Raw genomic sequence first — 16,053 nt, 5'->3', positions numbered from 1 at the left:
GTATAGTATTAATCAGTGTTACAGTGAATTTCAGGCATTAGAATTGGGGCATTGAACGCAACACTGGAGCAGGTTCAAACCTCAGAGCAGTAAAAGCTGTGGGAAGTGAACAGATCCTTAAAAAAATGTAAAATTATCAATGCAATAGTGTAAAAATAAATCACAAGTGAACCATTCCTGTCAAAAAAAGGATGTTGAAGTAGGTAAAAGCATCCCATAACCCAATATGTGTAGCCTACATATATTTCACATTATTTAAATATAACTGTGCCAGTCCACTCAGATTATTTTTTATTTTTTATTATTTTTTAACCTGAATTCAACACTTTTTCTAACTTTTAGGTATGAGACAGAAGTCAGAATAACAGACTGCTGAGTTATAATCAAGGCGGCAAGGCATCTTAAATTATATAGCGCATTCAATGTGCTTTACATAAAGACAAAACATTTAAAAAAAACAGCATCAAACGGCATAAAAACAAACATTTTTTTTTGAAAATTAAAAAAAAAAGGTCAACGTTAAACAGTTAAAAGCTCAGAGCAAAGAAGAATAAAAAAAGTAGAAGAAAAGAAAATAGATCAAATTTAAAGTAGATTTAAAGTTCTTAAAAAGAAGAAAAATGTCTCTTTATTCTTTTAAATAATTAATAAACAAGGCAAAGTTATAGATTTAGACTCATAAATAAACACAAATTCCTCATGGGATGCAGCTTTTTGCAGTGCTTTGCTGTTTTGCAAAAGATAAATGTACAAATTTAAAAACATTTCTCCCGTAAATGCAGTGTTGAGTAGATTTACAAAGAAGCAGGAAATGAAAATACTCCTGCACCTGAACAGCTGCTGCAGTATTAATGTGATTTAATAAATGTTTTTTTGTTGGGAATTGAACTTTGTGGCCGTTGTTGTGACAGATGCAGATGTTTAATCTTCCTATTAACATGGTCTGAGTGAGATGGATGGATGGAGAGAGGAGCGGCTGTTAATAAATAATATTGATATATCTGACATGTTATTGATCTGCAGTCTCAGATATTGCACAGTCGTGTGTTTTTGTTGTGTTGTGTGGTTTCTTAACGTGCACTTTGTGTGTTTGTGTGCAGGTACGCATAGCAGCCAACTTCGTCATCCACGCCCCACCAGGAGAGTTCAACGAGGTTTTCAACGGTGAGTCGTCTTCTCCTCCTCCTCCTCCTCCTCCTCCTCCTGGGGTTGTGTGTGTGTGTGTGTGTGTTGTTGCTTTTCTTGGCTCAGTTTGTATAATAAAAATGTGTGATTTGATTTTAACAGTGCGACACAACCTGATAATGTGAGTCGCTGATTCATCACAGCACATTAAAAGTGTTGAGGACGCAGTTTGAATCTCAATGAGCTTTTTGTCTGGAGCGCATTTCTATGAATGGATGTTAGGTCACTGCTCTGTTTCATTATGTAATAATAGTCCTGTTAACACACACTAGTATATATGACATCAAAACAAACAGTGAAAGATGGATGAAAGAAGCCGGACAAGTCAAAATTGAATTGACTTAGGTTTAAATAAAGTTTTGTGATTCATGGTAAATATAAATACACTACTTTATATCCTTTATATTTCCACTAAGCTAATATTGGCTGAAATAAGTGCTGCAGGAGGCACAAAATACACATTTCAAACATTATTTCAGTGTAACTGCTCATTTTAAGTTTTTCATTTTCACTTTAAAAAAAACTAGTAGATCCTAAAGTTGGATCTTGTCCCAAATGTCCCTTTAAAAAAAAAAAAAATCCTTCTTGAGTATGATTCGTTGTCCAGGGCATCTCCGTAGCAACACATCTGTGACACATCTGACCTTTCATCAAAGAAAAAGAAAATTATTTTACTTTAACATGAACACAGATCTTTATTAATAATCTGTGTTTTACTTGTCAACTTCAGTTTTCATAGCTCACTGAATGAATGAATGAATGTATGTGTCTAAAATGAAAAAAAATATAGATAAAAAACTAAAAACATAATAATCAAATCATGATATTATGCACAAGTTCATTTATTGATTTATTTAATTGCAAGGGACAATACACATTAATGAACATCAGTGTATTACAAATGTTAGCAAGCCTGCTAATTTCCATCCGCAGTGTCTTGGCAGGTAATAAACAAACAGACAGAGGAATAAGAAAAAATAGTAAATAAAATATACACAAGGAGTTAAACAGTAATTTGAAAAAGGAGTAGGAAGAAGTGACTGTATAGTTACTGTGATCACACCTACAGAGGAATAAAAGCAGTAGTAAATATTAAAGCTATAAAAACCAGCCAAAGTTTCCTCCTTGTTCTGAGCCGCCAGGAACTTGTGATTTATATTAATAATAATATCTGATAAATATTTATTCCACCGGTTGTTTACAAACTAGATCTGCTGCTTGTTTTCATGACGCATCAGGCGACGGCGGCGTGGGCTCATTGTCAAGTGATTTGCTTTTTCTGTTTCAGCGGCTCTTGGCAGTTTGAAGAGAAAGTTTATTTGTGTGTGTGTGTGTGTGTGTGTGTGTGTGTGTGTGTGTGTGTGTGTGTGTGTGTGTGTGTGTGTGTGTGTGTGTGTGTGTGTGTGTGTGTGTGTGTGTGTGTGTGTGTGTGTGTGTGTGTGTGTGTGTGTGTGTGTGTGTGTGTGTGGGTGGGCGTATGGAAATAGTTTCTAACACACGGCGACACGACGGAAGGAGAAGTCTGATCCCACTTCTTCTCCTCTACTTCTCTTTTTCTCTGGGATGAAATACAATTTAAAGGGATAGTTCAACATTTTGGCGAATTGGCCCATTGCCATAACCCCTTTAGTCATAGCAGTAGGTTCGTTACCTTTAATTGTCGGTGCAAGCTGTTTTTAGATCTTGGTTTCCCTCATCAAACTCATCAAATACACAATCCAACAACTCCAAAACACTCTGGTGGACAAGTTGTGACCTGCACATTCACCACGCTATGAGATAATAACAGAACGTTACCAGACAGAGTTGTTTTAGAGGTAAATACAGAGACTGCTTGCTGAAAAACTGTCCCTGAAGGCAACGTGCATCAGTGGTTTTGCATGAATTAACCTCTAAAACAACTCTGTCTGGTAACGTTCTGTTATTATCTCATAGCGTGGTGAATGTGCAGGTCACAACTTGTCCACCAGAGTGTTTTGGAGTTGTTGGATTGTGTATTTGATGAGTTTGATGAGGGAAACCAAGAAATCCCATGAGCCTCCGTAGCGTAGCTCTGAGCAGCTCACGGCTCTGCTCCGCCGTTCTAAAAATAGCTTGCACCGACAATTAAAAGTAACAACGAACCTACTGCTATGACTATAGGGATTATGGCAATGGGCCAGTTTGCCAAAAATGTTGAACTATCCCTTTAAGAGACGTAACGCAGCGAAATGACGAAATATTAGGAACAGTGTGAACAAACTGAAGCTGCAGCAGAAAGTGTTGACACCTGCAATGTCAGAGCAGCGCCCCTAGAGACCGTGTGTGTGTGTGTGTGCGCGTGTGTGAGAGTGTTTTAGCTTTTGTTGCAGCCTCGTCCTGCCTCGATAAATGTTGTCACCTAAGAGGAGCGCCGGGGGGTTCGTCTGTCTGCCTCTTATCACAGCCTGACAGCCACACACACACACACTATAACACACACTATAACACGTACACACACACACACACACACTGTAACACACTATAACACAATCCCCTGTTGCCTCTTTGCCCTCTTTCATCTCAGTGTGACTTTAGAGCCGTTTCCACGGAGCTAATTTACCGTGTCGGCTTCACTCCTCTGACATAAATGCTGCAAAGATTGACTGCAGGCAGCTTTTGTCTTTTGTGTGTGTGTGTGTGTGTGTGTGTGTGGTGTTAATCTGCGGTACCTGTCCTCCTCTGTCTCTCCTCCTCCCTCCTCCTCTTTCCTCCTCTCTCTTCTCTAATCTCACTCTTTTTTCTCCTCAGATGTGCGATTGCTGCTCAACAATGACAATCTTCTCAGGGAAGGTGCAGCGCAGTAAGTCTTCCCTCCTCTCGTCCTGTTTCCAGCTCTTCAAATTAAAATGTCATCTCATTTTTTGGCAAAAAAGAAAGAAAGTGCAGCGCTACAGTGAGTCTCAGCACAGCTGGGTGTTAGATCCCTGTAATGCTGCAAATAATGAAAACTCAAGGGTAGTGAGAGACCGACTACGGCTTCACTCCACATCAAAGGTCCTCAGTGGGGGGGAGTGGTTCTCAAAGTCCTCGAGAGGGTTAAAGGGGGTCCTCAACTTTTTTTTTTCCAGAAATATTACATTTTTTCCAGAACTTTCTTGAATTATTTCCAAAAATTCACACCATTGGCAGTAATCTGAACGCACATTGACTAAAAAAGTTATGTTATTCAGTCTCAGAACTACGACAGAGTATTAGGGCCACATTGAGAAATAAAAAAATCACAAACTTCGAGAATAAAGTCGTAAATTTATGACTTTATACTTGTAAATTTACCACTTTATTCTCGTAATGTTATGACTTTTTTCTCGTAGGAAATGTATGACTTTATTCTCGTAAATGTACGATTTTATTCTCGTAAATTCACAACTTTATTCTCGTAAATTTATGACTTTATTCTCGTAAATTTACGACTTTATTCTCAAAGTTTGCGTTTGTTTTTTTCTCAATGTGGCCCTTATACTCTGTCGTTCAGAACAAATGTTTGTGTATTTCTGGTGTTTGTTTCAAAATGTTGTCCAATGGGGGGGTCCATGGTCTAATTTGTGTCAGTTTAAGAGTCCTTGATGTAAAAAAGTTTGAGAACCACTGGATTAGACTTTTTTTTTTTGTATTTTTTCGTTTCCAAATAGCGTGAACAAAGCGTGACTAACTGTTCTTGCCTGTCTTTGCAGTGCATTTGCACAGTACAACTTGGACCAGTTTACCCCGGTGAAAGTCGAGGGCTACGAAGAACAGGTGAGTTGTAGCGGATCACAGAAATTCCTCAATTATTAGCCGTATTTTATTTAATTAAGAGCTGGGAATAAGAAATAACAGCCTCAGTATAAGGGCCGGTGATCCTGAGCAGCTGAGGGATGCAAACAGCGCGCCGAAAAGCGAAACTCGCTTTTTTCATGACCAATTAGGTGACTTGTGTGAATCATTCAGATCCGAAGAGTTTTTGTTTTGAGGGGGGGGGGGGGGGTCTCAGCGTCTCAGCTGGGGTCAGTAAAATGTTTTTCTAACAGGCTGACAGTGACAATCACGTGAAACTGAGGCGAACTCATTCATGGTTTCTGATCATACTGATAACTGCCGACCTCCAATGTTGACGCGCGACGTGCGCGCTAGTTACCCAAAGCGGCGCGTATCCGCGTGCAGTCGGTACGTACATTACTGTGTCAGACAGGTGTCTCCCACGGAGCTCTGCCCCGTTTCAGAGGTGAAGGAGAGACGTCGCCTCCGTGATGTAGAATGTGTTCAATTAAAGTGAAACTAACACATTATATAGGCTATACGTATGTCCATTACACACTTTTAGGCCTTAAAATGTCTTAAATTTGTTGAATTATTGTGTTCAAGTCTTAAATAATTTTAGACAGGTCTTAAATTTTCTTATGCCCACCATGGGCGAGCATTTCACTCGCATTTGCCCCTAAAAAAAAAAGACATGTGTGAACCGGGAAAATCACAAAAAAGAAAGAGCACAACCTGCGATTGGTCCAAAACTACAAATCCCACAATTCTCTGGCCTCAACAATAACAGTAGTTAGTGTAAGTAAGGGAGAGTGGAGCTGTCGGTGAAAAGAGGAAACAACGCCACGTCTGGTCCTGTTCTATGTTGTTCGTTCACACCGTCACCGTTTATTCGTTACGTCCGCGGTGTAAAAGGCCGTGATGCAAAGACGCGATTAGGCGCGAGACGCGGTATACGCGACTTTTTTTTTTGCGACGCAATACACGCGATTCTTTTATGGCGACGGGACCCTCGCGTCTTCGTCTATTTCATCGTGTTTGGTGGGAAGACCCACAGGGGCTTCCCACACAAACACGAGGAACGCTTTTTTTTCGCGCGAGCTTTTACGCGCAACCAAACGCGAGATACGCGAGATATGCGATTTATCGCTCCTTTTCACTCGTTTCAAAAAAAATTCACGAGCCCGCCAACAACTTTTTTTTTTTTTCAAAGGAGGTTCAACTGGACTTAGTTATTTGTCTAGGAAGACGTTTCACCTCTCATCCAAGAGGCTTCATCAGTTCATGTAGCATCTGACCAGGCTGGGACTGGTTCAACTATCTGGTCTGGAGACTCAGTATAAGTCCAGTTGCTTTCGATTTAACCTCCTTTGAAATACTATGACCTGGACAAATGAGAATATGCACAGGCCTACAACAACATTTCTGCTCTCACCAACCATGGTTGAGGTCACAACGCTGCTGTAGCTGCTCTGGAAGTCCGAGACACTGAGGCCAAACGCCACCGTCGCTTCTGGTCCATGAGGCGAGTTCCGGGCTGATGAGCTACAGAGACTGAGCAGCGCGTCGCTGTGTCGGACTGTTTGTTTGGATTTAATGAAGAAGCTGCACAGAGTCAGGTGAGCAGAAGCTGCCTCCCCCCCCCCCTCTCACCGTGGAGCCGCTGCTGTCTCACAGCCGCCACCGACCCCTAGAATAAAACACCACTAAGCCGTGGACGGTCGCTGCGTGGATAAAATGCTGACGACCAAAACAGCCGCCACCAGGTCACTGACTGGAGAGTTTTAAAGTCGGCACATGAACGCAGCTCAGACCGGCCGGTGCCTCAGCTCGGTGATCAGCAGGACGCTATAGCCTACCCAGTACCGGCCAGCTCAGTACAGAAGGGGGGGGACGATAACGTGACGCACAGTATACTGTTATGAGACACATTATGCATCCCAACTGTCTTTTTTTTAGAGGATTTTTTTTTTTTTTACCAAGAATGCGCCCAAAAAAATCAGGATCCAGGGGCCAAAATTCGAAACAAATATATATTTTTAAAATCATAATTCTCATTATTCTCCTGATGTCGGTTTAATGTAAACAGATTGCGCTGTTATGCGTCATGTGACAGCGGGGCAGTGCTGCAGCTGCTGTGCTGTGATGGACCTGATCAGACTGGTGGTGGTCCACAGTCAATCAGTCCCAGATCCTCCACCGTCACCAGATCCCCCGAAAGCCCCATTTCCACCGCGCCGAACCAATCATGTGGCTGGAATAGAGCCAGTCAACAGTAACATGTGCATTTGTTTGGGTTGCTGCAGATGTGCACATCAGCTGACACCGCCGGTAAAAGAGAGAGAGAGAATGAGTGTTGTCTCGAAAAAAAAAAAACAGTAAAGGAGAACTTGGACAAGTGACTGAAAAGACGCGTGGTGCGCAATGCGGACACCAGGCAGCTGGAGCGGACCGCGGTCACGGTGCGGCCGCTCTGCTGCTGCTCACCTCAGTGTGTGCGACAACTCATTCATGGTTGTCTCTGATTACACTGGTAACAGCCTACCTATTCACCTCTAATGTAGACGCGACGTGCGCGCTCGTTACCCAAAGCGGCGCGTATCCGCGTGCATTCGGTGCGACGGCGCCGCCGTTTCCCCCCGTGCATGTCCGTTGCTGTGTCAGGCAGGTGTCTCCCACGGAGCTCTGCCCCGTTTCTATGGTGAAGGAGAGACGTCGCCTCCGCGATGTAGAATGTGTTCAATTAAAGTGAAACTAACACATTATATAGGCCTATATGTCCATTACACACTGAATGGGATGTTAAATCCCATGTCTTTATTTCTTCAGTTTATTTTAATAGTAATAATTATGACTAACATTCAGTGAAGACCTAAAAATCAGTATCTCCAAAATTGAAATATTGCAATGGTTTTTATTTTTTTTTAAAGCATTTTTAATCTAGAAATGTTGGCCTTCTGAAAACTGTCCATCTATATGCACTCAATACTTGGTTGGGGTTGAACTACTGGAAATAGACTTTTCTGTGATATTGTTACCCCCCCCCGCCAGACAATTCCTCTCTTTTTTGGTCCTGACCCGTTTGCATCCCTGAAATAAAAAACCCAGCTCACTGTTTGAGGAAACACGGTAGATGATAGTAACTCATCTCTTGGTGAGAATCTGCCATCTTTCCCTTTGCTCTCCACAACCCCCCTCCTCCCTCCTCATTCAGCACTCTGGTCTCCTATTAATAATGAATCAGGAGAATCCGCCGCATCACATGAATCTCTAAGCAGCTGGGACTCGAACGTGTTACTACCAGCTGACACAGTGAGACCGGCTGGTGCTACAAGGGTCCAAGGCTGGTGCTTCCTTTTCAGAATAACATATGAACATAATAGGATGTAGAAGTTTAGTTTTAGTTTAGTTTTCTTTATCTATATATGTACAAACATCAGAAAACTATAAACATAAACAACATAAAAGAAAATATCGATACATAATATAGATTACATTAAAGATAATGACATTAAAGGTTAACACATGATAAGATGTTCCTTCAATAACTTCCTATTGGATGTAAAAGATAATGTTGACCTCAGAGACAAGTGAGGTCGACTCTAAATGTGATATTAAGTTGATGACCAGATGTTCGATAGGAGGGTAAATTAAGATTGTCAGTGTGCCTAGTTGAATATGAATGAAAATCAGATGAAAAAATGTTTAAAAAATTGAAAAGTGTCTGATAAACCTATGCACAAACAAGCATGAATGAAAAACATTAAGTTTGTGAATATGTGTGTAATATTGAGTATTTCATAAAGTTTTGTATGTTATAACCCAATCATGATTCATTATTTGGCAGTTTGTTCCACACAGAAAATACAGAAGTTAAAAACCAGGATGTGGAGTCTCCATGGAGGGTTGTCCTGTTATAAATAGATCATTAAGTGCAGCGTTGGAGGGGTTTAAAAAGTCTGACGGCTCAACAGTTCAACAGGCCGCGGTTAACTCTGTACAAATGTTCAAACGGCAGCAAGACGAGACAATAAGAGAAACACGATAACCAGCTCCTCAGTTTGTATTATTGTCGAGTCGGGTGTCGCAGCCTCGTGGGAATAAAAAGCAACAGAGAGAGAGAGGATAAGGTCGGTCCCGGCGCTGGTTCAGTCTCCTCCCGACTCCTCAGGAAACAAAGATCACACACACACGTCATTGTGTCTGTGTGAAGGTTGAAGACGATGGCGGTGGCGGTGGCAATGATTGCAGCGTCTTATGTAATGATGTCATCATGTCGCTCTGTTCCCACTTGACGGGGTTGAACCTCCCCGGTCTTATACCCAGCAGGCTGAGCCGAGTGTCGAGGTGGAAGGCAGCAGATGGAAAGTTCAGACTGAAGCCTCTGTCGTTGACTCGTTGCATCATTTTAATTTACATCTCGGCTCCACTGTCACAAGAATCCCCCTGTTTCCTATTATCTGTTTATCTGCTCCATGTGTGTTTTCTTTCCATTTCTTTATTTTCCTCTCCGACCTCTTGATTCCTCCTCTTCTCTTCTCTCCTCCTCTCCTTGTCTTCTCCAGGTCTTAATCACAGAGCATGGAGACCTCGGGAACGGCCGAGTCCTGGACCCCAAGAACAAGATGTCCTTCAAGTTCGACCACCTGAGGAAGGAGGCCAGCGACCCGCGGCCCCACGACGTCGACGGCTCCCTGGAGGGCTGGAGGGGCGCTGTGGACTCGGCCGTCAGGGCCTACGTCAAGGAGCACTATCCCAACGGAGTCTGCACCGTACGTCACACCACAACATTTAAATTGTGTCGTCCACTGTAGTTGGTCAGAACTTTTTTTTCACAAATATCAAACAAGTTGCGGTGCAGTTCCTCCTCAGTCTTCTCTTTGGAAGTTGATGAATGAAACCTGGTTGTTTGGAGTAAAAAGCTGTTTGCTGCATCATCTAAACCTCATTTGTGTCAAATAAGGTCCAATATTAAAGGGATAGTTCAACATTTTGGCAAATTGGCCCACTGCCATAATCCCTATAGTTTTAGGAGTTGGTTCATTACCTTTAATTGTCGGTGCAAGCTATTTTTAGAACGGCGGAGCAGAGCCGTGAGCTGCTCAGAGCTACGCTACGGAGGCTCATGGGATTTCTTGGTTTCCCTCATCAAACTCATCAAATACACAATCCAACAACTCCAAAACGCTCTGGTGGACAAGTTGTGACCTGCACATTCACCACACTATGAGATAATAACACAACGTTACCAGACAGAGTTGTTTTAGAGGGAAATGCAGAGACTGCTTGATGAAAAACTGTCCCTGAAGGCAACGCACATCAGCTGTTTTGCATGAATTTACCTCTAAAACAACTCTGTCTGGTAACGTTACATTATTATCTCAAGGAATATACAGTTTATGAATTCAATTCAATTCAGTCGGTGTCGGGTATTGGCCGATACGCTAAGCATCAGTATCCGTATTGGGACTGAAAAAGCCAGATTGGTCAGATCTATCAATTGTAAAACCAAAGCAGGTGTAATTGTGAATCAAAAATCGAGGAGAGTAGCAAAGTGGGTTTGAATGTTTATCGGACCTGGCTACGGACTAGACTAGATTTTCTTATTAGTCTTAGTCTTATTCACTTTTAAAAATATGATAAACCACAAACATGAGGTTGTTTGCACCCATTTCTAACATTATAATCCTCTGAATGCACAAAGATCATCCAGTGTGTAGCCAACCTAACTTCCCATCAAACACCCCCCGGTGTTTCAGTGTTGTCAGGCAAAACCCCGACTCCTCTCCAGCTCCTGACCTCGTTTTTTTTCCATTAGGGAAACAAGGATTCAGCTTTAGAGTTTGTTTTTTTTAGCATCACCAACATGTTTAGTTAAAATGTTGAATAGTTAAAGCTTGACATTCAGTGTCTTTCTCGCTGTTGACCAACCCTTCATCGTACCAGTTTACTTTGTCTCCTATTTATCTATCTGAAGCGCTCGATCAGCCTGAGTGAAAAAGGCAACAAGAACAAGGATCTATTTCAGCCCAGGCAGCACACTACAGGATTTAACGGCACGTCTATATTTAGAAACTGTTGCAGTTCCCTCCATAAAGCTCCTCTTGTGCTTCTTATTTATTAATGCAAAGCGAAGAAAACACTTCTGTCGCAGACACGAAAGAGTTGTTAGTCTCCATGTGGTTCGCCAGATTGTCTCTGTCTGAACACTATACATCACAGTCTCTTCTACATCCTAGGTTGGCATGGGATTAATGTTGTAGCTGTTTAACACAAAACACTGTGTGACTCATCTGAAACTGACGCACTACACTGCAAAAACTCAAAATCTTACCAAGACTATTTGTCTTATTTCTAGTCAAAATGTCATTTCTAGTCAAAACAAATCTCATTATTCTTAAAATAAGACTCATCACATTAAAAAGCAGCTTGTTTTTAGACACTTTTTACTTCTTTAAAGCATATTTTCACTTGAAATAAGTAGAAAAATCTGATAGTGGAGCAAATTTTTCTTCCTTATTACAAGCACAAAAAACCTGCTTTCACTGGCAGATTTTTCTACTTATTTCAAGTGAAAATTAGTTTGAAACAAGTGAAAATGATCTAAAAACAAGTTCATTTTTAGGTGATGAGTCTTATTCTAAGTGGAAAGAGATTAGTTTTGACTAGAAATTAGACATTTTGACAAGAAATAAGACAAATATTCTTGGAAAGATTTTGAGTTTTTGCAGTGTACGTATAAAAAAAAGAAGTAAAGACGATGAATAGGAGAAAATATCTAACTGTTTTTGTTGCTTTTCTTCAGATTTATGGGAAAACCATTGACGGACATCAAACCATCATCGTGTGCATCGAGTGCCATCAGTTTCAACCAAAAAACTTCTGGTAGGTTTCATCTTCACTGCTATAAGATGTTTTTTCTCCATCATCATCATCATCATGTTAAACATAAGCATCTTGACATAAAAAAAAAAACGCCGAAAAGCCTCAGAAGCCTAAATCGCTGTTTGATATGTACAAGAGGCTTCAGAGGCATTACATTAATTGGCACTTAACTCTGGAGCATTACACTGTTGGCCCTCCTAAGTGTTGCTGAGCTGTTTCTGATCGGGTTAATCTAATTGGATAAGAACTGCACCAATCCTCTTTGCCGCTGGGTTTTCACCGGCCTTATGGGTCGTTGGGTGTAATGATCCCTCCACTTTGGTTTGTGTCAGCAGCATTTCAGTAATGAGGAACCTACACTATGCGGGGTTGAGGGGCGTTGATATAATGAAGGATATACTTTTCCTTTAACATTTTCTATTCAGGGTTTATCAATGTGCACATAAACCTAATGTACTGCACTTGGATTCAACTCCTTTTATGTGATCAGAGCTGTTCTTGACTCCTTATTGCTTTCAAAGAGCAACCCGCACTCCTTGACATTTTAGTTAATTGGACCGCGGGTCGACGAGGTCCTTACATAATATCTCTGGATTAATGAAAAGATTTCTTTTTCTCTTTTAATGTCAGATGACGGAAGCAACAAGCAGACGTTTCATAGTCTCGATGCTAATTTATTTATATGTGCGCAGAGGCAGCAGGGATATCCTTCCTCTGAATTCACAGCGGCACTGCCTCGGCTCGGCGTTATGTAACCATGATTATACATCAGTGACAAATTAAAAGGAAAAACATGAAAGTTTCTGGAGCCGCTGTGCTGGATGAAAGAAACACATCGTACTGTGGTGGCTGTGATGATGATGATGATGATGATGATGTTGCTGTTCCAAAAAACTCTTGTAGGTGTTAAGTTGAGAGGTTCAAAACATTTCCGTACTTATTAATGTTGAATATATCATAATATACTGTAGGATGCTGCTTCTATCCGATGGGAAACAGCCTTTTTTAGATGGTATTGTTGTAGGGGATGGTATTAAGAGATGTACTACTCGGTGATTTAGGTCTGGTTTTCCTCTTCGTCTTTGCACAGGAATGGACGTTGGAGGTCAGAATGGAAATTCACCGTCTCCCCCTCCACCACCCAAGTGGCAGGAATCATGAAAATCCAGGTTTGTATTTGAAATGTGAAGCGATACACAGGGTTCCTACACCAGTCTGGAAAGTATGGAATATGGAAACTATTGTATGGAAATATTTACAGTATATTAATACTTATCTGGGTTTGGTCTTATCTGCAGTTATTTGGGTTAATTATTTTGTATGCGCTGTATTGTACCGAGCTACAATCTCCTAGAAATTATTTGACATAATGTGACATAATGGCATACAAATTCAGAATAATGAAAACAAACAGTGAATTGCTTAATTAATTTACATGATACACATCTAATTACTCAAATGTCACAAATTATTTGAACTTTTTTAATGAGAAGTCTGGAAAAAGTATGGAATTTTTAAATTTCAAATGTGTAGGAACCTCTACCTTTATTTTGAAGGAGCTTTAATACAAACATCTACCTTTATTTTGAAGGAGCTTTAACACAAACATCTACCTTTATTATAAACCTTTGTATGATGCACAGCAACGTAAATATTTCCACCACATGTTTCTACTTAACCAACAAGACTCTTTCTGCTATTTGTTCTGGCTGTAATCTTGTTATTTACTGCGTTATGAACCAAGTCTGAACTTTCATTTTTTCCAGGTTCATTACTATGAGGATGGAAATGTTCAGCTGGTGAGCCACAAAGAGGTTCAGGAGTCTATGACAATTTCTGTGAGTACATGCCCAGCATCTGTAGTAATAATAATAATAATATATATATAATAATATATAATCGCAGCACAAACACCTGTCTCTCCGATTTAAGTAAACAGCCGTGAGCTAATTCCATTCACGCCGTTCCAGTAATCCCAGACGCAGCTGGTGACATTTCATACATTTTTACGCTCTTGTTACTGTTTCCACTACGTCCCAGTTGTGATTTTACTGCCGACACGACGAGTTGCCGTGGGTTTTTTTGTGTTTTTGCCCTCAGTAGTTTGCAGCATGGAAGGTGTGAACTCTGGATGCACCTTCACCCAGTGTTTTGTTTATGACACTTTTCCTTTCAGAACGAGGCTTCAACTGCAAAGGAGTTTGTTAAGATCATGGAGGCTGCAGAGAACGACTATCAGGTACGAAACGGATAATCCTTACTTCACTGTGATTGGTGTGTGTGTGTTTGTGTGCTGCTGGGAAATTGAACTGTCACCTCAGTTTTGTGTGGAAACAGGATTGTTCCATTTCCAGTCGGACTTCTCACACACACACACACTTGAAACTTCCAGTTATTGATTTATTGATAGGATTTTTAAGGTGAGCTATGAGGTCGTCTGAAACAAGACATCATGTTTTCCTCCTGCCAGGAAGAAATCATGAGGATTTTTCCTCACATTGTCATTTTTTTTTTTTTGGCTACAACGTCGGATAGAAAGCTGAGTCATACTGTTGAATTTAAAATGGATTTTTATAGCTAGGCAGCTGTGGCCTATTATTATTTCAAATAAACAAAAGATGGCACAAAACACTCTCATGAATACACGATAATCTCCTTCTTTTTAAATCTTGAGTATTCTGAAGTGTAATTTTGAAAAGCAAATCAAGCAAACGCCATGAGTTTTAATTCCTCGTCCTCCACATTCAGCCTCCGGCAGCAAAAAACTGCCTCCACACTTGAATTTATTCTCCTTCTGTCTCATCTTTTTTCTCCGTCAGACGGCCATCAACGAGAATTACCAGACCATGTCGGACACTACCTTCAAAGCCTTACGCCGCCAGCTTCCTGTGACACGCACCAAGATCGACTGGAACAAGATCCTGAGCTACAAGATCGGCAAGGAGATGCAGAACGCTTAAAAGCAACGGAGAAGATTAACAGACAACTCCCCAACCCGACCCGACCCAATCCAACCCACCCACCGACCCCCTCCCCTCCCGAACAACGTTGCATGACTGGATAGTTGTATCGTCTTTGTACAAAAAAAAAAAAAATTAGACAAAACGGGTGCAAAGAAAGGTTTGGTCTCATAGTCAGATGTCACCTTACACATTGGATGTCTCCTTTTATTGATGTTATTTTGTTTTTATACAGACACAGTTAACTCCACTGTATATTGAATCTATGATGATAATCGTATTTGGGGGGAAATTATAATTAAGACATAGGAAAAAAAGGGGGCGGACACTTGTATGCAAAAAAGAAGAAGAAAAAACACCCTTATAAAGTACAAATATCACGTGTGCAATATTTATTGTGTCAGTGAGACCATACCTTTTGTTTGACCCGCTAAAACACGGTTAAAATTTGCAATGATGGTGAAAACAAAAAATGATTTTCTGGGAGATTTTTTTTTTTTGGTCCGAATTTACAGAAGAGCTCAGATATTAATGGCTGAAAAAAACAATGAAGGAGTCCCTTCATTTCACGGTTTAATGTCCCATACGGTCAACGAAGAAGAAGAAGAAGAAAAAAAGAAAGGTTATTGTGTTCATTGACTGACTGGTATCTTTGGCACAAGCAGTCAACACTTGTCGGCCACTCAATGTTCTTGTTCCTTCATTTTTTGGTACTCCCCTCACCGTTTGTCCTGTATGTGAGATCTCAAGCTCGCAGTGCTCCTCCTGGCTAAGAAAAAAAAGAAAGAAAAAAATTGCCTTCTTGACTTGACATCCTCTGAACTCCCACTCAGCGCAGGGAGTTTTGTGACCACCTAACAAGCTTAATTAACAAAGTCATCAATCGCTAAGTAATGTGCATAATGTCCAATTTACAATAAAATCAAAAAAGTATCACTTTCTCCTTCAGTGCTTATTTTTATTAAAAGGAAGAAAAAAAAACAGAACCTGACTGTATTATATAATAACAAGGCACATTGTAATATATACCTGTATGAAACATCCTGTCTGTCAGTTTGGTGATTTATTTCCATGAGAGTAATTGTAATTCAGTCACAATTATGTTGGATTAAATGACAAATTTTCTATTTACTGACTCACTCATAATTTCTGATGAATGAATACCCTTCGTTGTGACACAGGCATTAAAAATGAATAATATATATTAACAAACTGAGGTTGTAATAGGGTTTTTTGAGGTCCTCACACACCTGCATCACACCACAGG

General features: G+C 40.6%; 1 protein-coding gene across 1 annotated transcript in view; it reads left to right on the top strand.

The window, feature by feature from the left end:
- The window catches only part of LOC310987406 (F-actin-capping protein subunit alpha-2), a 34,968-nt gene extending 19,055 nt beyond the window's left edge, over positions 1–15,913 (top strand). The window contains exons 2-10 of the mRNA XM_083973628.1: positions 1,101–1,164; positions 3,955–4,006; positions 4,878–4,941; positions 9,507–9,713; positions 11,747–11,826; positions 12,917–12,995; positions 13,593–13,664; positions 14,003–14,065; positions 14,646–15,913. Of these exons, the coding sequence (XP_083829754.1) occupies positions 1,101–1,164; positions 3,955–4,006; positions 4,878–4,941; positions 9,507–9,713; positions 11,747–11,826; positions 12,917–12,995; positions 13,593–13,664; positions 14,003–14,065; positions 14,646–14,786 (822 nt within the window). The 3' untranslated portion in view covers positions 14,787–15,913. The remainder of the gene's footprint in view (positions 1–1,100; positions 1,165–3,954; positions 4,007–4,877; positions 4,942–9,506; positions 9,714–11,746; positions 11,827–12,916; positions 12,996–13,592; positions 13,665–14,002; positions 14,066–14,645) is intronic.
- The last annotated feature ends 140 nt before the right edge of the window (positions 15,914–16,053 follow it).

Source organism: Trachurus trachurus, assembly GCF_905171665.1.
Source record: "Trachurus trachurus genome assembly, chromosome: 6".
NCBI classification, from domain to species: Eukaryota; Metazoa; Chordata; class Actinopteri; order Carangiformes; family Carangidae; genus Trachurus; species Trachurus trachurus.
Note: the sequence above shows the minus strand (reverse complement) of the source record. Positions and strands in the feature narration are given on the sequence as shown.